The following is a 26189-nucleotide window of genomic DNA, read 5'->3' as shown; positions in this document are numbered from 1 at the left end:
GTTTTGTGGGGTGTATGCGTGTGTGTGTGTGCCAGGGGGTTGGTGGCCCATACTACCGGCTATTGCTCTCAGTATTTCTGGATCTCCCTCGATAGCCCCAACCCTGTGCAACTTCCCTTGGAATTTCGCTGCACAAATTCTGACACAGGACAATAGCAAAGCTTTCACGCGCAGCTTTTGCGAGAATAGAAAACAGAAGCTCTCTCCTGCTTGGTCAGCTGCCAGTTGGGCGACTCGATGAGCAGAACGAGTTTATCCTTCGTGCTAACTAGTCGCATTTTGTTCGCGTTTGTGCATCAAATAATAATAAGAATAATAATAATATATAAAACAGTCGTCTACATTTTGGTTGATTTTTATTTAAGTGAGGCCAAATAAAATTGTGCTGCCGGTGTTTTGTTTTTGTACTGCCCTGCGCGCTTTGTTTAATAAATACACATATTCTACAGCTTTCCAAGCATATCCAATTATATATATTTTGTGCATTGTTTCAACAACTTGGCGCCCAAAACTGTAAGCAAAATAAAATTCGATGCAAACGAAGGATTTTTTTTGCGCATTCAATTTGAACACGGTAAGAGGCCTATTTGCTTACACTTGTTTTTGTTTTTTTGCTCATTGTATTCAGAGTGGATTTTGTATTGTTTGTTAGCTGCCTCGTGGCATTGACAAATGTGTTTATCATGTTGGCTTTGCAACGGGAACAAGTTAATTGACATGCCCCAGACACAAAAGCCAAACAGCCAAACACAGCGAACAGGACCGCACTCCAACTCCCAACCACAGGAGCGATGCGTGCATGTGTGTGTGTGTGTGTGTCCCTTAATTATTTATGACGATTGTTGGCATTAATATTTGAACATGTATGCGCTGTGTTAGGCTCATAAACATGCATATCAAACAGAATTTACCCACAATCGTTTCAGCGATTGAATACCTTTTCCGAAGCTGAAGCTAAAAATAAAACGTGACACCTGCTAAAAAAAAAAAAAGTTACCTAGTGCGTGGTTAAAGCCCACACAGGATTCAGCTCGAGGTCACTTGTCGCTCCCCCGACCGTCCACTAACTCTTCTATGGCCATAGCTAATGGCACACACACACAGAACGAGTTAAGGGATTCAATCCCAAATAGCACTCTGAGGACTATTCTGATTGTCGATTGGCCTTCAGAATTGCAAAAAAAAATTGCATTTGCTCTCCAGACTGCCTACAGATGTGTGTGTGTGTGTGTGTGTGTGCGCGTGTTGTGCTGTGCATCGTTAAAGCTTTTCCGAAATAAAGCTTTAAAACTGCACCTGATGTGCCCTTTTTTTAATATTTCATTAAAACAAAAACTGGGCTCATAACGCTCGCTGAGAGCAGGGCTAAAGCGCAATTGCGCTGTGTAAAAATAATCAATTGGTCAAAATAGAAAAGGTAAATACATGCATACACACACACACATACATACAAACTTATGTGCATACAGAGTGTGTTCATGCTTTTGCTCTCTCGCGAGAGCAGCTGTAATGTCTCTTCTTCTTTGTGTCGCATTCGCAAACGTTTTACAAGCTGCACAGCTTTGCCTTAAATTTATATATGCCACAATTTTGTTTATGAATTATATAGTATATAAGCTATTTAAATTATTGGAAGCATGTCGCAGGGTATCTAACTGAATATCAAAACCAGTTTTTGTTTCGTACTGTTGGTTTATCCTGTCGCGGCAGACCGGAAGTGACATAGCAAATTACACTTTGGGGCACAATTTGCACACGTGTCGCATAGACCACACACACGCTCACACAACCAAAAACACATACATATGCAATGCTGTCTGTTTTCGGCTGCATTGTCTTTTGGGCCTGGGCCGGCCTTCAATGCCGCAAGCTTTTTTGTATGCAACAAGCAAAAAGCATAACAAAAAAAAAAAGGAAAAAAAAAAACAAAACAAGCTGACGCCATTTTGCCATTAATTCTGACCACTTTATGGCCAGGGAAAAACAAACTTGCGCTACGTTGCGAGTGGTTGCCATTAAAGGGTATTCGGATTTTCTAATACACTCTGCAGTGCACTAAAGCTTAGCCTAGATTATAGCTTAAATATATATATGGTTAACCATGAGTTTATTAAGAATGACAAGTCTTTCGTTCGTAAAGACATAATGCAAGGCTGTAAAGCGGTTCGGAACCGGAACGGAACTAATTTGTAACTCTGCTTGGAACTCAGTCTTAGGCCCAGTCAGTAGGCATAAAGCAGGCAAACCTTTTCTCTTCTTGTTTTTAGAAAATTTAATTTTTGAGTATATAATAATATAGTAACAACATTTATTGTAAAGTGCAGTCGATATTTGAGGTACTCTGAAGATTTAAATGAACCAGTTTTAAAAAATGAACAAACCTATTTGAACTCGTAATTTGACGCTTTTGTTAACTTTAAGCCGAAGCTCAAATTGAATTAATTTTAGCTGTGCTTAAAATAGTTTCAGAAAATATGAAAAAAATGTATAAATAAAGTAAATTGAGTTATTTATTGAAAATTGTAAGAAATGGGACGAGCCAAGATTCGAAACTGGGTTCCTCAATGTGGTCAACCAGGTTCAGGAACCGAATCCAAAGCTGGGGCAATCGGAACCGAAGACAAACCTTTTGTCAGTTTGCAGCTCAATTAAAATTCCAACCATTTCGAATTAAATTTTCTCACCGAATTTAACTTACCCAAACAATTGGGCAGTGTATTGAAAGTTCGCCGCATGTTTCTGCTTTTGCTACCGACGTGTTGTTTGCGGAATTCATTTGGACTGTGGCCTTTTGTGCTTTTGGCTTTTTGTGTACTTTGGTTTGCCATATACCAGTCTTGGGCCGAGTTAAAATTGCAATGGCGATGGCGATGGCTGCCACCAAGTGCTTTATAGCGTTGTGTTTTAACAAACAGTCCAAAACAATTGGCTCGCATCGACTTTTGTGCCAAGTGCCGCCGACGAATGGAGTGCCCTATCGCACGACTACATTTCCAACAGCGTCGCCAGCTTCGACGGCAGCTCCAACTTCCGAACTGCTCCATTTAACATGGGCGTGCATTGAACTGTTCGCGTGGCGCACCTCTTCGATATTTTTATGCCAGCCGCATTACGTATGCGCCCCGTTGTGCGCTTTGTGAGTTCAGCTCGCAATTATTGCCGGCTCCCCATTTTTGCCCCAAGGCTATCGAATGCAGCGCATTGTCATTGTTGCCAGCGCCGGCTGCTCCTTTTTGCCAACGCTTTATGTTGCCACACACAAAGCACTCTGGAGTGTTCCACAACTAAGACAAGCAATAAGTGCTGGACTACAAATGGCAGGCATGACTTCTGCCGGCAGAAGGAGAGGCTGGAGTTTGCCTAAGAGCAGTGAGTGCTCTTATTAAAGTTCGTTTTGTTTGCCCCCAAACAATGTCGTCACCGGTCTCCAAAGTGTCGGCAACAGCGGGCCACGGGCTCATTGTGCCAGTCTAAAAAGTTGCAGTCGAGACCATTTTCATGAATACATTAACTATATGTAAATATATGAATATTATGCAAGTGGATGCAACAACAGATTGTAATCTGTGCGCACACAGATTCTTTTGCCATTCGCTGCAACAAAAACTAAACGTGTCTTATAACTTTTGGCCATATATTCAAAAGTCTCTATCTTTTAATATGCAGTTTCTTTGCGATACGGAAAGTGTGTGGGGCACTAAATAAAATATATATATATTTATGGATATACATATATTATTATTAAGGGAAATGAGCCTAAACCTTAAAGCCTGTGTCTGTATTTTCCAGCAGGACTCGAGGGCGGCAAAAATAGGAGGAAAAAATATAAATTGATTGACATAAATAAATAATTTACTTAACACATGAATCAACTTAGTTACAACTTTCTAAAAAAGGTTTAATTTTTGATTAAAGCATAAGCATAAAATATTTGTAATTTGGAAAAGAACAAGAGTGCTCCAAACGAGTTTGGCCGACTAGGAAATACCCTTTAACTGGGTGCAGTTGCTGTTATCCGTCATTCATGGCAGACAGCCAAAAAGCTCGGCTGAGAGGTCGATACTTATCGATTGGCTAGTAATCGATAACTTTAACTTGATCTGCGCGTCCAAACAGACGGCCGACCAGACTGACAGACGCATATAGACGTCGTAGATGGCTCCTCCTGCATAATATGTTTTTATCCTTTTTATACCCTGAACCCATTGAGAATGTGTAAAAGAGAGGTTTTGTGCAAATTTATGTAACAGGTAGGAGGAAGCATCTCCGACCCCATAGACTTTATATATTGATCAGCGTCAATAGCCGAATCAATCTAGCAATGTCCGTTTTTCTGTCCATCTGTCCGTCCGTCTGTATGAACGCGTCGTTCTCAGAACCTTCCCGCGTTAGTAATAGTTTGTTTCCGATAATCGATAACGTGCCCATTCGACAAAAATTACTATCGAAATCCTGTTTTTTTTTATTAAAAAAACCACTTAGCTTTTAAGAGGTAAAGTCACCAAACTTGACATGTAGCTTCTAGAATATTATATACATATCAAGTATCTTTTATTTTATGGGTATCAGGGTATCCCCTAGTCGGTATAGCTCAAGGCTGAAAAGCTTTTGCAATATCTCGAAATCCAAATCATAAATTGACTCAATTTTTGTGCTTTTTTTATATACAAGAATATTTGTTATCATTACTGTTCATTTTGATAAAACTTAATCTAACCTTATCTATTTTCTCTCTCATAGTTTCTACGATAAAGAACAACACATATTGTCTCTCTTCTGTAACTGGACCAATTTTAAACAAACAATCTAGAACTCTGCTCACCGACTTATAATCTTATACACACCCGTACTTTATAAAGTCATTCTATTGAATACACACACATATCGCCAAAGGACGCACAGAGGACACAGAGGACACGGTGCACGAGCTGCTGTGCTGTGATTGCAGCAAAGCTCCACTTCCAACTTTCCCCCCGTCCACCTGCTAAGTAAACCCATTCAAGACGGCGCCGCTTAAGCCACAAGCCTACAAATTTGGTCAGATGTTATGTTGTGGCTTCTGTTGTGGCAACATGTCGAAACGGGACTACAAAGTGGCCACCACAGATGGCATCGAGCTGGAGCCGTTGGGCGGCGAAAAGAGCGATAAGGACAAGGATAAGGACAAGGAGAAGCAAACGAATGGCGTCACCTTCGGTAAGTGACCTACCCAAACCAGACCAAGCCCAACCCAATCCGTTTGTTTGCATTGCAATAGCTGCCAAGCAGGGCCATCTCGAGGCCCCTGCACATGATCAAAGCCATCCCGCTGGGCGCCTGTGTACAAAGCAAAGTGCATAATTGCACTTGTGCATAATTTGACGCACCACACGTAGTTTAAAGCTCCTGTTGCCACAGGCGGCTGCCAATTTCGCCCGGCTGCTCCACCTGTCACCTGCCCCCTACCCCGCCTGTCATCCATCAGGTTGTTTTCTTAATTACGCCAAATGCAAAACAAAAGCATTAAAAAATGCGCAAGACAAAATGCCGGCTCGTCCCGTTTCCGTTCCCGTCTCCCCTCCCCTCTCCTCCCCCCTGTCTGAGCTGTGGCGTTAATTTTGCATCCTGCAGGAAACCGTTAGTCATATGCTCATACGCCCCGTTGGCCAAGCCCGAACCTGCAGCAACAGCCGAGCCCAGCCGCAAGTAAATATAATGAATGTCAGCAATGTCTCCGTCTCGTCGTTGCCTTCGCCTGTTGCTGCGGCAATTCTCTACTCCCTATACCCTAGCAGAGGGGACTGTTATTTGCTGACGTGTTGTGTAACGCATAGGCGGAGACATTTGCGAACCTATGAAGTATATATACAAGATACGCTTGATCAGTATCAAGAGTCGAGTCGATGTTACCATATTTGTCTATCTAAGAAAAATCTATATAGCTTTAAGTTTTATGGCAGATAATTCATATATCGTAGTCCTCTGGATCAGACTACTATTTAATATAGCTGCCAATTGTAGCTATCGATCGACAATAGAGTTCTTGTGTGGTAAACTTTTATGTTTTTCAAGATATCTTCTAAAGAAATCTGTCTCAAGATATCTTCTTACTAAGTACCAAAAACGTAGCTAAAATCTTTTCAATATCAAGCTACTGTATCATATTTACCCCATATAAAGATAAAATTTTATCAACATTGGACTACTATATCATATTTTGCCTTATTAAATCGTTTTTGTTCTTTAACACATAACTTAAATATTATAATATCAATATCGGACTAGTATATCAAACTTTCCTAATATGCAACTAAAATCTTATCTATATCGGACTACTATATAATGACTAAAAGCTTGTCAATATCCTACTACTTTATCATATTTTCCCATGTCAAAACCATTCTGTTTTTCAAGATATTCTGAACAAACACAGGACCAACCTTTACTTAATACATATAAAAAAATCTTGTCAACAATAGAAACAGTTTATCAAATGTTGCATATATACATTAAATATATATGTATATATGCGCACATATATATATTAATCTTGTTGTATATCTGAATATGAAAGTATATTGCAAATGTGCTATATATTTTCGAGGGAATTTAATCTTCGTCAGGTCGAAGTAAATTGTACTTTCTTGTTTGCTTTTTCATTTTTTGTGCATTTTTCTATTGTGGACCACAATGCTCTCATATTTCATTTTTGTATTTTTTGTTTTGCCTGTGTTGCTGCTTTCAAAGATGCCACAAACCAGCTCCTAACCACGCCCACCACCTCCCCGGGGGGCATTCAGTTGGACACATAAACTTGGAAACACAGACGGACATTTGCAGCCAGGCACGCCTTCAGTTGGCTCAGATTTCAGACATTTAGAATTCTCGGTTTTTGTTTCTTTTCCCATTTGCAATGCAGACTTGTGTTTGTTTTCGCACGTGTATGTGTGTGTGTGTGAGTGTGCGTGTGGTAATAGAAAATGTGCCCCAGGGAATATTAATTTTAGATTATGTTGTGCATAAACTTATGCCTGAATAAGCGACACCTTCAAGACAAGAACATTAAAAGTTAAGAATAATAAAAATGACCAAGAAATTTAAGACCAAATATGACCACACGATAATTACAGCAGGTACTTAGCAATCTTTTAAGCCTAATACGTTCTGGCCTCTAAATACGAACTAGATAATGACTTTAGTTGAGGCTAATTAGCGAGGGAAATGCGTCGAAAGCTCTGGGTGACATCAGGCTTAAAAGGTTTCTGCTAGAGAGGGGTCGGGTTTTTTGTAAGTCAATGCGAAGCAAAACGAGAAACACGTATTTTTATATATTTATTAATATATTTTTGAGGGCTTAACATAATTTATATTCAATAATTATAATTATATGTTGTATTATAATTATAATAATAATAATATTAATTACAATAACTGCTTGTAATATTTTATTTATATATTTTTTTTTTGAGCGCAAACAAATTTTGTTTTTAAATTATATTTATATATTTTTTGTAACCCTGCATATATTTTCTTGAATTTATATTTCTGCTTAAAATTAATAATTTAGCAAGTTCTACTTATAAACTTTTATTCATAGATTTATTATTTATGCCAATAAACAATAATTATGTATACAAACAATGCTTCATTTTCATAATTAATTTTTTAATTATCACTTGTAATCTGTTATTTATATAAATATTTGCAATGCCTAACTAATTTGTCCCTAATTTATATTTATGCTTAAAAAAATTTCTTTTTCGAATTCTAAGATTTTTCTTGAATTTATATTTATTCAAGCAACACGGATTGTATTGTATTTCTGTATTGAAATTGGGTTATATAGAACGGGTCGTGCGTGTTCGTGTCACGCAAGAAAGCACGCGCCCAACTCTAGCTGGGAGGTTGGCTTGACTCAGTTAAGCTCGACAGCCTGAGGCCTTTTGGCTCATTTCCTGTTAAGTAAGTAAATGTTCAGCCTGGGGTTGGAGGCGGCCGGTGTTCGAATTGATTTTCCCAAACTATTTGCGTCGTGGAGACCATTTTATGGAGTCGTCAAACGGAAACTGGTTTCCGCAGGAAATGTTTAGACTAACTAAGACTAAGTTTGGCAGAATTCGTGGAAAAAGTATCCTTTAAGGCAGATCTCAAGCTTAGCCCGTTTAGCTCATCAGAATACTTGATGAATTATTAAACAGTTTGAGGCTGACAGTGCAAACATAGTGGAAATCCCGGCTGGCGTCTTAAGACTTCATCAACCGTGGAACTGCATGTGACATGATAAAAGCCAATTGGTTTTTATCTGTGCAACACATCGCGAGCTCTTGGGCACGTGGGGAGACGCGTCAAGGCAACGCCTAAAGTGTGCCACCGGGAAAAATGGGAAAAATGGTCGGTGGCATGGCAACCTATGCAAAATCAGTGTCACGGGAGCAGGACGTGTGTGCCTGTCGCTGTTGCAATTAAGAATGCACAAACTGGAGTAAGCACTCGAATGACAGCCGCAGGCAGCACGAATGTGCTCAACACTCGAGCAACACGGTTTGTGGCAGGCAACAACTGAGTGTCTGTGGCAGCAGCTGTTGTTGCTGTCGATGCCTGCTGCCGCTGACGTTTATAATTGCAGGATGCGTTGATGTTGATTGCATTCTGAATGGGCTCACACGCTCAGCCACACACACGCATACTTGAAGCAACTTGACTTAAATAAAGAAGTCCTGCGCATCCCGGCAAAAAAGCAAATGAAAAAAAAATATTGCAAGTAAAAATAGCAGCATAAAAATGGGGCTAACAGAAACAATGCAATGTGTGTGGGGTGTGTGTGTGTGTGTGCGAGTGAAAGTGAAGACATATAGAAATGGATAAAATGTGTTTTTGGGTCAGGCCACTTGAAGCATTGCGAGCAGGAAGTCAACGGAAGGCGATGCAAATGGCAAAGCGATGCGCCGCAGTGCAACAAATTATTGTTGCAAAATGGCGCAAACGAAACAAACACACACACACACACACACGCACACAGGCACACAGGCAAACACACAATTAAATGCAACTACAAAGCACGCAGTGCGCCCCCCTAAGGCGGCCCACGTAATTAAATGGAAAATGCAAAATGGAAAATGCGACTCGCAAAGGCAAGTCTGTCCGTCTTTCCGTCGGCCCGTCTGTCCGTCCATCTGTCTGTCAGTCAGGCAGGAAACAACAATGCCAGCCGCCGGAGGTGAGGAGAAGTAGCTGGCAACTTGGCTGTGGTCTAGCACACTTTTCGCAGCACTTGAAAACATTCCAGGCATTCGCTCCCTTTTTTGCATTTTCTTCATGATTTTTTTTTTTCAGTCCAATTTCTGCACAATTAGTTGGGGCCTTTGGCAAGCTCATTTCATGGCAGCTGGCTGCCATCGAATGCATTTGTTGCATGCACCAGCTGCCACACACAGTCGAGTACTTGGGCCAAGGATGCCTATGCTGGCAATGGAGACCTTTTGGAGTGCCGCTTCAACACGAGCTGCCAATTAATGAATTTATTGAACATTCCACAAATTGACTGCACAAGTGCCCACTGTACTTAGTGAGGGATGGGGGAGGTGGGGCACGGTTCTTTAAGAGCGCAAAACACAAATGCACATTTGTCATTCAAGCGGAAAATTGGGAAAGCTTCTACTTTGCATTAACTTTGTTTGTTTGCTATGTCAGCAGTCAATTTCTATATTTTTGTGTTTGCTTGTCAGACGACTTTAATTTAAAGTTAATCATTTTTTTTAAATATTTATATTATTAAGATTCCCTAAGCTTTGGCAGATGCTAGAAGAAGTCAACACCAGTATATCCTCCTATAAATATGTCCTAACTGTTAAGAATTATAATAATAATTGAGTTCTCAATCAATTAGGCGCAGAGCAGAAGATATCTGCAAGCCTACTTTTATATTTTATATGAGGGGCTGATGTTATTGCTTAACATGCTTAAGTTAACAGCTAAAGTTAACATATGTAAGCACACGTGTCGAATAGTTTTCTCATAACATATTCCTGCAATACACAGTAGGCAATAAGCATAGGCCATGTTGGGCAGTTGCCAGAGCTTATAAGGAACACTTTAATAAATATGCTCCGGTTAATCCAACAATGGCAAATATCGATTTGCAGTCACTATAAGAGCTACAGGCTTCAAATTTAATAAGTACGCCCTTCTGCACAGTTTAAAATATTTCACTTTTCGATTCCTTACCTCATTCAACCCTTAAAGTTCATAACTAATAGTCTGTGTGTGTCTTCTACTCGAACAGTCTTGAGTGGACCACTCTGACTTGCTATTTATAGAATACTTTCCACTGTTCTCTCTCTTTTTTCGACCCATCATAACATTATCTTTGACACTCGACAAAACCATTGAATGTTATATGAAATCCAGCCCATTTCGGGCTATTTCTATTGTTGTTCTCTTATCGTTCATGTAAACGTAATGAAGTACAGAGATTAACAAGCACTTAATCGAGCAATTACGAGTTTCAAGTCGCAGCCGCAGCCCCCCGTTCAACTCTTGGCATCAAGGTTCGCAAGTTTTGTGCGAATGTTTGTGTGTGTGAGTGTGTGTGTGTGTCGGGGAGTATATCAACGCCTAAGGCAGCAGCAGCAGGAGCAATAGCAGCCACATGACGCAGTAACTGCCATCGCAGCAGCTTAAATTTATTGATTGTTTCATAAACAGCGATTATTTAACCACCACATTTCGATTTGGCGCCCAGGGGCCACCCGCTCTCTATTACAGACACTTGTGGCCATGTTCAACGACAGTCAAAGCCCTTGAAGTGGGAGCACACACACACACACACACGCACATTCACACACATACACACACACGGCATTCATCTGTGTGCTCTTCACAAATTGTGGGCTGTAAATTTGCAAGCGACAGCAAATACTCAATGCTGGACACGCTGTACTATGGGGCAATATGTACACTTTGTGCTCTAAAAATAGCATTTAAGATTGGTCGTAAAACTCAAAGTCTCGGAATAAGTATAAATAAGCGTGGGCTATAAATTATCCTTATCAACAGTCGAATATATTTTACTCAAAAAATTCCATATATATTCCGAAGATATTAAATAAAAGTCACAGAAATAAAAGTCAAGTTTAAAAATCAAAATATATTTAAAATATTGTCAGCGGGTTTTTCATCATTTAAGGGTTAAGTATATGCAATTTAATAAATTTGAAGCCTGGGATTTTTGCTCAGAACTGTTATGCTTAACAGCTGACGATTATGTTAACTGTTTTGGTATGTTAAGGTATAAGCCCCAGGCAATTTGTCAGAAAAAAGCTTAAAAATATCCCATGGTGCGCTGATGGCGACGCCCGTGCAATGCGTTAAATAACAGACGGAACGATTTGGGGTAAAAGCTGGGTTGCGATTACAATTGAAAAGAAAAGCCCTGTTAACTGAATTGTACGCAGCGACGACCTTATATAGACATTGAAAAAACGCCTCGTCGGCAATTCTCTGCGGCATGTAAATGGGAGGTGCGACTTTTCTAATGAACACCCTGTGTTTCCATTAGCAATTCCATCATTTAATTGTGTGCTCTCTGTGGCAATACGACGACGTGACAAAGATTTCATTGAGTTAAGCCCGCTGCTCGGGTTCGAGCAGCTCAAACCTCAACCCTGCCACCTCCCCCACACCCCTTGAGTGTTGACATTAAACAAGTTTTCGTGACCAGGCGCTGCGCCCAAATAAAACTTTTGCCATTCTCATCAATACGTTGTAAAAGTTTTTTTTACTTAGTTTACGCGTAACTTTTTTAAGTTCGCAACAAATAAAAAATATACAAACAAGTACGGTTCGTTTTGTTTGCGGCTGCAAATGCCCAAATCAAATTAGAGCACGTCCAAAACAGGTGCCAAATGTTACCAAAATTTCATTAATTTTCCCACCTTTTAGTTTGAAATCTGGTTTAATTGAGCGGTATATGTTTTATCTGCCATCTTGTTGCTTTAATTTACCTTATGAAAAATGATTTTCTTTCATTAGTGGAAGAATTTTTATAATTTTTTCATATATAAATTGTTTGAAAATGTATGGCATAGCTCTTTTTCTTAAATCCTTAGAAGTTTGACGCCTTTTAAGAATTCTGTATATATATACCTGCTTAATTGAAGTGTATTTATGCATCTTATATATATCTTATATAAGAAATCTTATATAAGAAAAATGATATTCCAAATTCGGATACCCCCAATCAAAGATTTCAGACCGTTTCCTTCTTAAAATTTAAACATAATTTACAAAATTTTGACTTTGCGCAGTTTTGGCAAACTTTCTGCCTAATTTAAGTATAATATTCTAATTTTCTTTTTGTATTCTAGTTTTCCTTTGTGTTTTATGGGTACGAATTTTGATATAAAGAATGTACCAAAAGTCTTTTATTTTTTCTCGATTCCTTAATTTTATTTATTTTGCAATCAAAGCATATTGATATAAACAAAAAATGTAAATTAGAAGTCAACTTCATGCATGTACAAATGAATATGGTCATATCTAAATGTAGAATAATGGAATCAAATCCAACTGGTCAGCAGGGTGAATCCTCCTCAGTCTGCGTCAGACTCAATCAGAGCAATTCACATTGCAATAATGGGTTTATTTCTATCATAAACACTTGGAAGTTGCAGGCGCTCAGCATGTGTTCCAATTTTGTGGAATTATTTGCTGCAGTTGCAGCCTCCATTAGAAACTAATGAGTGTGTGTTGGACTTGCCAAAGGCGCCACAAAGTAGGCAATAAAAAGCAGCATCAATTCGAGAAATACGTGCGCTCGTAAATCTCGAGCGGAATGCGCTTCATATATGTATGTATGGCAACCAGGCAACGAGGCAACGATAGCTGAAAGCCGGAATCCATCCCCTAATCATGCAGCAACAAGAACTGTTCGCCGATTGAACCTTTGACTAGCACATGATAAAGAAGCAGTGGCAACAACAGCAGCTAGATAATGCTGCATATTGGGGAGAAATAAACGGATGATGGTGTGGCTGATAAGGGAGGGAAGGGGGGAAGGGAGGGGGGAGGGGGTGGGGTTTGCTGGTGGGTGGTGCTTAAGGGTTGCAGCATGCTCGCTTGATTCCGATGTGCCTGGCAACACCAAAACACTCCACTATTTATGCTGTTTGTTGGCGCAAGGGACCGGCAAAAAGGGCCCAAAGAAATTTCATTTTCATTTTCGCAGGTGAGAGCCAATATTTGCAAATAGCGAGAGAGCGTCAAGGAGAGCGAGCGAGAGAGGGAGCTTGCGAGAGCGCGTGGACATGCGCTGCACAGCTGTGTTGTTGGCTGGCAGGTCGGGGGCTGGGCTCAGAGTGCCCATTGTCGGAGGGGTTGCTGCAAAAGTGCTTTTCGCAGCCGGAGACGCCACGGCGAGCCACAACAGCATCCAGTTGGAAAATGTACGCGCAGTCAAACGCATCAGAAAGCGCGTAACAAACAAACGGAACAACGAAACGAAAGCCCGTGTTGACAAAAAAAAACCTCCTCATAAACCCACACACAAACACACACACTCGCACACAGATGAGTCGCGTGCTGCCCTTACACACTGCCCCTGCCCGCTGTGCGTGTCTATAACGAAAAGAGCATAGAAATTGTCAAAAAAAATTATTAAGAAAAGAAAATAAGAAAGAAAAGGAGCAAAGTAAGAGAAGGCAACTGATGAAACGAATCAATTTCATTCGGCTTTTTGTTAATTGAAGCTAATTAGCAATAAAGTTCTGGCAACAAATCGAGTTCGGTAACGGAAATTCAACGGTACTTCAAGTGAAACTAGTGAATTTGATTGTGAAAGCAAAGCTTTAAGTTCAAAGTGTACAAAGTAAAAGCCAATATTGGGCCAAGTGGGCGAGCCATATAAATAAATTGGCTTTGGCCTAATGAAACCGTCACATGCATTGATTAATTGTTGCTATTTTGACCTTTCATAGCCAGCCAAAAGCCAACAGCAACAAGCCAAAGCAAATATGTACACACGCTTGCTTGCACTATTATATAGCCTACAAACGGGTCGGGCGTCCGACCAAAATGTCAGAATTAATTTCTAGAGCCAACAATAGAGGAAGAGGAGTAGGTGCTGCTGCTGCCGCTGCCGCTGCCGCTGCCGTTTTGTACGCAAATGCACTCGCCAATTCAGTCAAGTGGCAAACAAAAAAGGGACCAGATGCAAAAAAAAAGGATAGCAAAGTAAAAAAGCAAAAGCAAAATGCGAAAGAAAAAAAACTCGAATTGGACTGGAAAGCGCACTATTGACATATATACGCGCATTCAGAAAGCACTCAGAAACGCGCTCGCTTCTCGCAAAGAAAAACGCCGCATAATCAAAGCTAAGACAAAGCCGGAAATTCACTTATACTCTCCGACTTACACTCACACTCACACACACTAACACTGATACTCAATTGACGCATGTGAGGAAATGCGCGCTGTTGAGCTTTGCTTTCTGACATTTCATTTTCAAAACACAGATTCCAATGCGAGCGCACAGTTAAGTGTTGCTCTCTCTCGCGCGCTCTCAGCTGGCATTCCAGGTGCCACGCATACGCTCTTACACTTGCTATCGCTCGTTTCTCTCTTGCTCTCTTGCGCTCTTGCGACGCTGGCTGCGTAAGCACTAAAGTTTTGTTTCCAATTGTTGAACAACAACAAATTCACAATAATAACACATGCATGAAAATGTAAACAAATGCAGAAAGCGTCTTAACAATGCAGTTAATAGTATTGTATTTACATGGCTGTTGACCTTGACATGTCAAAGAATAGAACAGGAACTGTGACAAGGCTATTTTTACATTCCCGCAACAACTGCAGGTCCTTAGAAATTGTTATAGTCAAGCATTGTGCATATTAGAAAGTTAATGGACATTTTGTAAGTCTTAAAGAATGATAACAGGCGTATATTTAGTGTGTTTTTCAATGTTTAGAGAATTTTAAGAGCATTTAATTATGAATTTTATTCTTAAATAAAAATAACAATGTCAGATAGTTACATTATTTTTTAAACAATATAATTTCTTCGAAATTATCCATCAGATAAGAAAATAGTAAAAAGCTTTTATTAAGACTTAATCGAACCTTTAAAAAAGCAATATTTATTCTTAATTTAGACAGGCATGCCCAGGTTTTTATAGCCCGTTGCCGACCTGTAGAATCTAATCAAGCGGAAAAAATTAAATACTACGAATTTCTACCATAAAATATATTCTCGCTTTATCGCCTTATCGGCTGATAAATTGCATTTGATATTGCGCAAATGTATGACTGTAAACAGAAGATTTAATTTTTTAAATATTTTGTTAATGTATATCAAATTGAAAATCTTAATTTATATTTTTGAATAGAAGTTTTGATTTTTAAAGCAAATGCAAGTAAATTACCCAAATATCAAGCATAGCATATTTACTTTGTTATTGCCAAGTCTTAACCGCATAAAATTCGCCAAGGATGCTCAACTTGAACCTCAAGTGCTGCTCAAAAGCAGACATGGACACACACACACACACAGAAAGCATTCACCATTTTCGGGGGTTGATTTTTGGGGCGTTGAAAGCGCTTTTCACTAATTCAATGCGACATTGAAATTGCGAGCAACATTCAAAAAGTGCAGACGCAGACAACGACATGGACAGGGCCGCTGCCGCCGTCGCAGCCGCCGGCTCAGACAAAGCCCAAATGGGCGATGGACTAGACGGGATGCCGGCTGTGCGGCGGCAGGAGTCGAGACCGGAAGGGCGGCAGCTTTTGGCGCCTGTCCCAAAAAAATAAAAGAAAAATAAGAGAAAATAATATCGAGAAAGGCGGGTGGAAAGTCGACGCACATATTTTCCTTTTTATTTTTTTTTACTTTTCATCTCTGCCTTTTGAGGGGGCGCATAAATTACGATTATTTGTCCGTCAGATTATCAACTCGTCGCGTCGATGAGAGTTTTTCGGCTCTGTCAATTTCAAACTGATTTACCTTTAGAATTTTATGGGGCTAACGTAGTCAAAGTTGGCTATATAAATGTGGCAAGTGCATAAAATATGCATGAGGCGCACGTGGCTTGACTGGGCGAGGCACAAAAAAAGCCGCTATCTTCGGCACGCCAAAGTTAAATACCCTTGTAGACATATGGCCTACGGCTTTGTAGATATGTGATGCGAATAGTAAAGCTCGTAGATGCTGAGTTTGATTGAGATGTCTTGAATGATAGAAATGTTTTACAGCCAAAAACTGACTGATTCTTCCAATAAAGCCATGAGCTTAGGGAATCTAGTAAATGTAAAAGTTTCCTTAACATATCTTCAAAAACGAACAAGAGTTTCTTACAAGAAGTTAATTTTGGATTGATTTTACCTATGGCTGATTATTTCGCATATTGCAGGAGCATAGAGAATCGAGTAAATGTCAAATTTGCACAAGATATCTTGAAAAACAAATAAGTTTTTTTACGAGACCTTAATTTTTGATGAATTGGTTCTAACTATATGATAATAGTAGGAGCATTGGAAATCCTAGGGAATCAAAAAAGATTTTCACCTAAGAAGTTAAGTTTTGGCTTATATAGCAGTTACATGATATAATTGTCCGATCATACTACAAATTTGAACATATGTCAGGGAATCTATTAAATGTCAAGTTCGGTTAAGATATCTTGAAAAACAAGCAATATTTTCATACAAGAAGTTAATTAATAGTTCTATTTCTATTTGACATAGAAGTCCGATGTTAATAAAATTTTTTTAGGGAATCTAGTAAATATCAAGTTTGACATGACAAAAAAAACAGATTTGCATAAAGGAAGTTAATTTTTCATGGATCGTTCCTATGGCAGCTGTATGATATAGTAGTCCGATGCTAATAATAATTTGCACATATGTCAGGAGTATTTCCAATCAAGAAAATGCCGATTTTGATCAAGACGTCTTGAAAAACCATTAGGTTTTTCTAAAAGAATTTATTTCAATCATTTCTACGGTAGCTATATGATATAGTAGACGGACCCTGCCAATTCCGAAAGTTTCATAATAGTAGATTTAAAACTGTAAGACTAGTTAACATGAACAGATCATACACTATATATATATCATAATGAATTATAAATATCATTATGAATAATTCAAGGGTAAAAAAAGGGACACAAATTGAGGCATATCAAATGCTGCTTTCATAATCATACCAACTATTTAAACAAAATATCAGCAGTTGATCTACGTTTGTGATAGTTAATTTATGTGTCGTTTAAATAGTATATAGTTAATATAAATAACTGAAGAACGCGGCGTTTAAGCAACGCAATTAAGTTAACGTATTGGCCGGAAGACCAAAAGATATCGGCCCCGTTAAGATTTCGGTCGTTGGCGGTGGTCGTAAAGGTTCAAAAATTTGGCGGCGCGAGCGCATCGAAATGACAAATGATCCGGATTTGGATGATTGTGCATTTCTATCAGGTAATCCATATATACATACATATATATAAAATCCAACGTTCAATCCGTCCACACAGTGGGCGCAATGCAAACATTTCGCGTGCAAATATTTACATAATTTAATATGACCTCTCAGCCCCTCCCAGGCCACTCTGTGCGCTACTTCTCACTTCGTCCTTTATCTCTGACTGACATTTAATTACATTTTCCAGGTGGCGAATCGAGTGGAGGCCGCCAGACGCGCACCGGAGTCGCCGTCTGCTCGCAGCGACGCGCCCTTCTCGTCGCCGGCATCGTGCTCGGCTCCCTGCTGCTGACGGCCGTTATCATTGCCTACGCCGGACCCCAAAATGGTAGGTTCCATTGTGCATATTTGCCTTTCGGTTGCATTTCTTTGCGTTCTTTTCGTTTTGTTGGTTTTCTTCTTTTTTTTTTTTAATTTTATTACCACCACAACAAGCAACAACAACAAAGCCAGCGACAACCGGCGAGCTGTGCTTCCGCTTGCCGGATATGTTGCAAAGAGAGAAACAGTTTTGACAGGTTCTGTAACAAAGATACACACACACACACACACACACACACACACTATATTGTGTTTCTAGGCAGGAAAACTAATCTTATATGTTCCAGAAACAAGTCATATTATGTGATTGTGTTCAATAAGATTGTTTCACTTCTGCTAACTAGGTCCTGGCTCCTTCAAAACTTGACACAATGTTATAAAACTGCAGTTCCTTCAAGTTTTTATAGGGAATTCGATATGGTGGACTCGAGCTTGGACCTAATAGTTTAAAGAGTCTGTCAATCAATAAGCAGTTATTTGTAATACGATTTCTAAGGAACAGAAGGTAGACTCATGTATCCGAATGGGAAAGATTTTCATAAGGTAGCTGCAGCTTGTGAAGTGAACCTTGAGAGGGCTGATCTTGACCAGGTCAAAAGCCAAAAACAGGTTATCACAGTGTAGCTGTGCATACCTGATCTTGGGCAAGTCAGACCTCCAAAAAAGCTTACTAAAAATGCTAGCCTGCTCCAAATGAAAGCAGGACATGTGAAGCTCTACATATTCAGCTGCTACCTCCACAACGTATGCAGATCTCGTTGCTGTTAGACAATTATAAATATGCTTTTAATCAATTACATTATATGTTTCCATACTAGTCAAAGCTTTTTATAACATGCCAGCACGCCTTTGCGCTTGGTGTGCCTCTTTAGAGCCTGCAGTAAACAGCATATTATCCATATTGAAGCCATATAATCGCATTAAGTTGATGAAGGTTGCAGCCAGCAGCAGCTGCATTCACACATCCTACTCTCTGCTCCTTCGCCTAGTCGCAGTCGGTTGTAACTTGCCTTTAATAGTATTAACCCAAACCAAATACCATTAAAATATATGCTGGGCACACTCACACTCACATGCAAGGTTGCAAGGAGGAGGCTTCTGTTGCAAGGGGCGGTTGGCTGGGGAGGCTGGTGGCTCCAGTGTTGCATATTACGTTGCAAAATGTATGCAAAGTACAAACATAAACCTTGTGTTGCATACTTAATGGGGCAAAATGCATTGAAGGCTAATTGCATTACGGAGCCGTAGCCGGAGCCAGACATGCATGTAGTCCGCACGCGTGTGTGTGTGTGCGTGTGTGTGTCATGTTTGCAAATGAAATATGCAACACGGTGTGGCCAGCCGGCATAAAAGTTTTAAGGTCTATCATTGCCTACTCCCCAGCATACTTGTATTGGCATTAATTGATGCAACACTTCGGAAATACACTTAAAATGCCAGCTTTTAATTGACTTTTAAAATTACGTAAGCATAATCTAATTAAAATACGTCTTCTATATGCCATAGATATATAAATATATATAAATAAATATGTATACATAAATTGTTTACCATTTTCTTTTCATATTGTTGTTTCTTTTTTGTTGTCTTTTGTAAAAACCAAATATTATATACATATTTATGAAAATTTCTCTTAAACGCTTGTTTGATTGGTAAAAATGTGAGTAACAAATTTTCCAAAACCCACTTCTTCTAACCGGTAACTAGCCCTGAAAATTTAGTACATACATATATATCTTCATATATAGTATTTTTATGATATATAATATAATCTGTCGGCATGTTGCTGTCATCCAATGTTGTTCTTAAAATACCCCTTCTATATGTTTCGTTACTTAGTGTATTTGATCTACTTTTAATTATCGTGCAACTAATAATTAAATCCAAGACTTTTCTCTTTATTTCGATTCACCAATAAACTGAAATCAACATATTCAATCGTATCTTACTTTTTTCCGAAAATTGTTTGCTTGTATTTGATGTAGTATTTTATAAAGTAGGAACATTCTTTGAATCTACATAAACAGATATCATTTCGATTTCCAAGCTCATAGCTATTATATACTCTCTCATACCTGACAAGTAATACTACATTTTAAGATATATATATTTAGTAATACCATTAGCTAAAACACTAGAAACATAAATTTTTTACCCATTCACAAAAGGCAAATACACATTTATGCATAGTCGGAAAATTTGAAAAATTAAATCATACTTGTTGAGTTAATTTTCATAATACCCTATAAAAATATTTTACCGATCGTTCCTTTATGCCAACCCTAAATATTCAGGGCAGAAACAAGAAAAAAATAAATTATAAGAAAGAAGAGTAGACCGAAATCTATTTGCCCAGCTATAATAAGATGGAGTTGTAGTATAATTAGAAAGACAATTTTTTTTTTGACAAAATCAATATTTCACAGAATTTGATTGAGTTTATTTTTACTACTTTAAGAAATTATGAAAAAAGGTATTAGTAAAAAAAAAACATTCCATTAAAGAATCATTTCCCAACTCATGCGCTGGACCTACAAAAAGCCATCCATCTTTTATAGAACAATTTTGTATAATATTTCTGTTTATCTCCCATTAAATGTGCTAGCGAACCCAGTCAAAAGTCTTGAACTCCTCCGCCAGTCATCAGATTGTATGCTAGCTTTTTATTATTTCCACCCTCTGCTTAACCCTGCTTAACCCTAGCGTTTCTGAAGCCCTACCTTTTAAGTTTGTTCTCTTTGTTAACCGTGTAAAACGCAGTTGATTAACAACAATCCACAGATCCCCAAACCATATAAAAAAACGAATTAATAAATAAAGCCCCATTCCAATCCACGTATCTGAACATTACGTTTGTGTGTTTGACCTTTGCAGACTGTTCCTGCGCGGCGAAAACGGCGTCTGACTATGAAACGGATGAAGAAAACAACACACAGCCATTCAATCCAATTGCAACGAACGGGGAGCCCTTCCCCTGGCTGGAAAAGATGCTGCCCAACAGTGTGCGACCCTTGCGCTACATGGTTACGATACACCCCAATCTCACAACGCTCGACGTCAAAGGTGAGCCGTGAGCCGTAAACCACCTTTCCCCTTAATGCAATTCTCTTACTTAACTTTGATTGCGGCAGGTCAAGTGACCATCGATCTGTTCATTGAGAGGGAAACCAACTTTATTGTGCTGCACATACAGGACCTCAATGTTACCGAGAAGGTGAGTGAAGTGAGTTGATCCAATTAGGGGACTCCCAACTAATTGCATTTTACGCACAGGCGCTGGTTACGCCCGGTCCCAAGGGTTATGCCTTGAAGATAGTCAAGGTGCTGGAATTTCCGCCACGTCAGCAATTTTACATTGAGGTTAAGGAGAAGCTCAAGAAGAAATCAAATTATACGCTGAATTTACGCTGGTATTCCAAGTTGAATCCCGAGCCGGAGGGTTTCTATGTGGATCAGTACGAAAGCTTTAATGGACGGGAACGGTAAGAGTCAATTGCATTTCAATTATGATTCGATTCGAGCCCAGCTTAGTTGTGGAAGCTGGTTCAACTTCAGGCTCTGCTCACAAGTGGAAAGCGTCTAGAGTAATCCTTAATCCTTAATCGCTTACAGCCTGCTGGCAGCCACAGTCTTCAGGCCAAATGGCGCACGTCGTGCCTTTCCCTGTTTTGATGAGCCGCACGTGCGTGCGCCTTTCCGCATCTCTGTATTCCGTGACCGCTTCCACATTGGTCTATCCAACTCCATAGTGCATACCACAGAGGATGTCGGCTTCTACATGGGCACAGGCCTGGTAAGTGCACTCCCAATCATCTCGTAGGGTCTTACCAATTATTGCTAATCTTATTTTAGCTGCGTGATGACTTCATCGAGACGCCACCGCTGCCCGCCGATGCCGTTGCCTGGGTAGTCAGCGACTTTCAGCGGGAATCGCTGCAGCCCTCGGCTGCGTACATACCCACCACGGTGGCTCCAGCCACCGCCGGCAGCGGCAAGAAGCCCTCGCAGCTGAACAACTACACGCAGCTGAAGAGCAAAAATCCGCCGGTGCGCAACATTACGGCTCTGACGCACTCGCTGAACGTGAATTTGACGCCCTTCCACAATATCAGCAGCTCGACGACCACAGCGCTGCCCATGACCATCAATGGGAACGGCAAACCCACAAATCTGACCTCCTTGTCACAGTCCACCGGGTCCTCCATTAAGCGTGCACCGTCGTATACCTTCTATGCGCCTAGAGATTTGCTGCCGCGCTCCTCATTCATTCTGCACACATCCCGAGATGTGTTGGAGTATCTACAGACCTGGCTGGACATCAGTTATCCCCTGACTAAGGTGGACTTTGTGGCGCTGCCTTCGCTGGACCGCAATTTGATCTCCTCCTTGGGTCTGGTCACGCTGAAGACTTCATTTCTGACCGATCCCCATTCCATTACCTCGGAGCAGTATCAGTTCAGTGCGCTGCGCATTGCCGAGGCCATGGTGCGTCAGTTCTTCGGCGGCATCACCTCGCGCAAGGTGCTCAAGGATGTCTGGCTGTGGGAGGGTCTCATTCAATATCTGGGCATACATGCGCTGGCTCCACTCCAAGACAGCTGGCCCCTGCGCGAGATGTACCTGCTGAAGATGGCCAACGCGGCGCTGGACATCGACGCCATTCAGGGCTGGGACAGCATCATGAACGGCACCCGACACGATGGCAACAACGAGGAGTTTTTTGTCCAGAAAACGGCAGCTATATTCTCCATGCTGCACACGGCCATTGGCGAGGATCGCTTCCGCGGCTGCCTGGGCACCTTCCTCAAGCTGAACCGCTTCAAGACCGCCGAACCCACGGATCTCTGGACCATATGCACGAAAAAGGCGAACGGCTCGAAGAATATTAAGGACATGATGACGCTGTGGACACATCAGCCCGGATTTCCGCTGCTTACCGTTACCAAAATGGGCAACACCATATCCATATCGCAGCGACCCTTCAAGCCAGCCGACTTTCTGGCCATTCACGATGAATCCTACGATGGCAACAACTACAACAAGACCACAGTGAATGCCACCGATATGCCCAGCACCGTGGCGCCGACCCATGCCAGCAAGCACAAGTCTGTGCCACATCTCAAATGGATTTTTCCGGTTACATATGTCACCGATATCAACAATGTCAGCGAGACGCTCTGGATGCAAAACATCGATGGTGAGTAGCCCGAATTAAGTTTGGTTGGGTTATTTCAAGGACCTAAGTCCTCCCTAAGACCTGGTTGTAATCTAGGCGGACTGAGTTCAAACCTGGTAGATAGATCATAGATCAGAGAGGAAGTATTATTCTGAAAAAGGGTTCTGGTTTTGCATACAGATATATTGCTTGTATGGAAGAAGAGATACCATACTTGCCAGCTTCAGTAGTTCATCTGCTTTGCAGTAATATGCCTCAATATGCCTGGGACCCAAACGATCTACTTGGCAATCTGCTCAGTTCTCTCATCAAGAGATTCATTAACAGAAATATGGTGAATCGGAATAGTGGAAATTAATTCAGTTGGGACGCAGTTTGGGCAAAGACAATATAAACACTAAGATGAATAATGCCCACACATTTGAATGCGACGCAAAATTTCTAGCCTGGCTTCTCAACTGGCTTTTTCCACTTCACACGACATGCCAGCCGAAGTCGCGGCTTGTTGATGCTAACACGAACGACGAAGTTAGTCGCCAGCCTGCCTTGATGGTGCTCGGCGTCGATTCGTAGAGCCGAAGCTGAGAGTACATTCTATTTTTAGCTTTTTCGCTCTTTCAGTTGAGAGGTCGCAATGATACTGATTTCGTTTTTGTTCTCAATTTTCAAAAAATCAAGCAGCATAGTAGCATTTTGTTGTATGGCGTTACTCATCTTAGTGTTTATATTGGTTTGGGTCTGGAAAATCTTTCCGATGGAAGAAATCTTGGCTTGGCCAAAATAATACCTATAGTAGAAGAAGAGAATTCTTCTTCTTATTCCGATATAATTTAGTTCTAAGCATTGCCTAACAAGAACCATCTTGAAATTTCTAATTTTCCATTTTCAGTAACCTTCAATGTGCCGGAGAATGTGAAATGGATCAAGGTGAATGCCATACAGAATGGCTATTATCGCGTCGTCTACAACGATGACAATTGGGCTAGTCTCATCGAGGAGCTCTCCAACAATCCGAATCGTTTTAGCAGCGAGGTTTGTATACATATCCATGAAATATGGATTCAAATGTAATTTCATGTAATTTCGTGTAGGATCGTCTCGGGCTGCTCTCGGACGCGTTTACCTTGTGCCATGCGAATCTGTTGCCCTGCGAGATTACGATGAATATGATCCAATATTTGCCCAGTGAGACGCATTACGGTCCAATGGCATTGGCTGTGCGACATTTGGAGAAATGGCGTCGCATACTCAAGTACTCGGAATGTTTCCTGATGCTCAGCGAGTTTATCAAAATGAAACTATCCACGGTCATGGAAAAGGTGGGCTGGACCGATGAGGGCGATGTGGCCAGCAGGTGAGCTACAATCTGAATGTACATTTGCAATAAAAGTGAAATATCAACGATATCTGCCTGTTAGGCTCATGCGGCCCGAGGTGCTCCTGGCCTCGGTGCTGTGGGAGGACATTGACAGCATTACGAAGGCGAAGAATATGTTGAATCAATATCTGTACTACAATGGATCCGCCATAGCGCCCAATTTGCGTGAGGTAAGCTCGATTAGAGGCCACTTTTGGGATTTACCTTAACACGCTACTCTCATTCAGGTGGTCTACACCGGTTCCATACTGTCCGGCGAGTACATCTATTGGCAGCATTGCTGGGAGCGCTTTGTCAACCTGCAGCGCACCTCGGAGACATTTGTGGAGCGGATGCAGTTGCTGCGCGCCTTGGGGCGCACCAAGGACGCCTGGCTGCAGAATCGCTTGCTGTCGCATGTCACCATGCTGCCCACCGAGGAGGTGGTCCAGGTGCTCAAGGCCATTGCGGGCACGCCCACCGGCGGTGCGATGGCCTGCCGCTTTCTGCAGGCCAAATGGTTTGAGCTGGAGAAGCGTCTGGGCCCGGGCACCATTAGCTTCGCCAAAGTGATATCGGCCATAACGCAATATGGCGCAACGAAATTCGATTACGATGAGGTACGCGAGAACTAATATATGTATATGTCTAAAATTGATTTATAAATATTTGCACCCCCAGCTGAAGTCGTTGGTACATCGCTTTGGGCGTGGTCAGGGCATGTCCGTGCTGAACATGACGCTGAGCAGCGTTGCCTCCAATGTGGAATGGGTGGCCAGATCCCAGACGGCGCTCTATAAATGGGTGGAAAGTAATTTGCATTCGCATCGATAGAGCATTGCGCCTCTTGAGCAAATAGAACTATTTGAATTTTAGTTAATTATGTTTTGAGGTGTTGGGGTTGGAAACGGTTCTCCCCAATTCATTTGTAATTATGTTCCTTGCAGGCAGACACACACACACACACACACACACACGAAAATAATCAATGAATTATATATAATTATTTAAAGTACTTACTAAAGTAATAACAATTACCATATCATTGCCATACACTTGCCATTTTGCGATTACCTATCGACAGGGTCTTCAGATCTCCATTAGTTGTATTTGGTTTTACTTCCTACTTGGGATTTAGTTAACGCAATGAAATAAAATTCAACTGTAAATTAGGAAAGCAAACACACCAATCTCTTAAGTATATATATATACTGTATGGGAAATACGCATACTTACTGATGCCATTTTCTATTATCTACAACTGAACATAAAGATATATCTATATTGTATATGTATGTATATTTTACAAAAAGAAAAGGAAGCATATTTAGAGAAAAGTAATATAGCCCGTAAGACAAAACAAATTACCATATTTTTTCAGCAAAACTCAAAAGAAAAAAGCAAAAACATATAAAATACATACAAAAAAAAAAACAGAAAGGAAAGGAAAGAAAAAACAATCTATAAACAAATTATGATAAATGTATAGCATATTCTTTAACGTAAGACTCGTTTCTTAAGCCATTTAACGTTATGCTGTATGTGTGTGTTTATGTAAATGTATGTGTGCGCATTGATATATCACAGAACTCTTCCTTTTCCAAAAAAAAAAAAAGAAAAAAAGATACACGCAATATTGGAACTCCATAAAGGCATACTACATGCATATGTACATAGAGCAAGAACTTTGCCAAAACTCTCGACACTTTTTATTTATGCACAACAAATTTACATATTGTCATTATTATCGATAGAAGTACGTATGTATTTGTGTGTATCTATTGACTTTTACTTTATGGTCACACTATTTATGGGCAGTGCATTCAGATACCGCTAAATACAGTGAGAACTCACTTGAACGAACAAGCACAATTTTAAAT

The 26189-nt window shown here is 40.4% G+C and overlaps 1 protein-coding gene across 4 annotated transcripts; it reads left to right on the top strand.

Moving 5' to 3' along the window:
• The first annotated feature begins 280 nt into the window (after positions 1-280).
• Positions 281-25960, top strand: LOC135435279 (endoplasmic reticulum aminopeptidase 2). 4 transcript variants are annotated; one of them, XM_064692255.1, is made up of 13 exons: positions 281-574; positions 4741-5196; positions 17643-17783; positions 20699-20839; positions 20908-20990; positions 21050-21258; positions 21389-21569; positions 21629-22973; positions 23842-23984; positions 24044-24306; positions 24371-24500; positions 24558-24929; positions 24991-25960. In XM_064692255.1, the coding sequence occupies exons 2-13, from the start codon at positions 5043-5045 to the stop codon at positions 25141-25143; spliced, it is 3315 nt and encodes a 1104-aa protein (XP_064548325.1). In that variant the 5' UTR covers positions 281-574; positions 4741-5042; the 3' UTR covers positions 25144-25960. The 4 variants fall into 4 exon arrangements, with proteins under 4 accessions (XP_064548325.1, XP_064548324.1, XP_064548326.1 ...); XM_064692254.1 differs by having other exon boundaries at positions 20651-20839; XM_064692256.1 differs by lacking the exons at positions 281-574; positions 4741-5196 and adding an exon at positions 17250-17451 and having other exon boundaries at positions 20651-20839.
• Positions 25961-26189: the final 229 nt, after the last annotated feature.

This window comes from Drosophila montana, unplaced genomic scaffold, assembly GCF_035044405.1.
Source record: "Drosophila montana isolate Dmon_TW-CO22-7 unplaced genomic scaffold, ASM3504440v1 contig_3541_1, whole genome shotgun sequence".
Lineage (NCBI taxonomy): Eukaryota > Metazoa > Arthropoda > Insecta > Diptera > Drosophilidae > Drosophila > Drosophila montana.
Note: the sequence above shows the minus strand (reverse complement) of the source record. Positions and strands in the feature narration are given on the sequence as shown.

Excerpts from the sequence above, each read along its gene's own strand:
- LOC135435279 (XM_064692254.1), top strand. The coding sequence starts at position 5,043 with ATGTTATGTTGTGGCTTCTGTTGTGGCAACATGTCGAAACGGGACTAC. Across the intron at positions 17,784-20,650 it reads CTACGCCGGACCCCAAAATG|ACTGTTCCTGCGCGGCGAAA; the intron begins GTAGGTTCCATT and ends TGACCTTTGCAG. Across the intron at positions 24,930-24,990 it reads CGAAATTCGATTACGATGAG|CTGAAGTCGTTGGTACATCG; the intron begins GTACGCGAGAAC and ends TTGCACCCCCAG.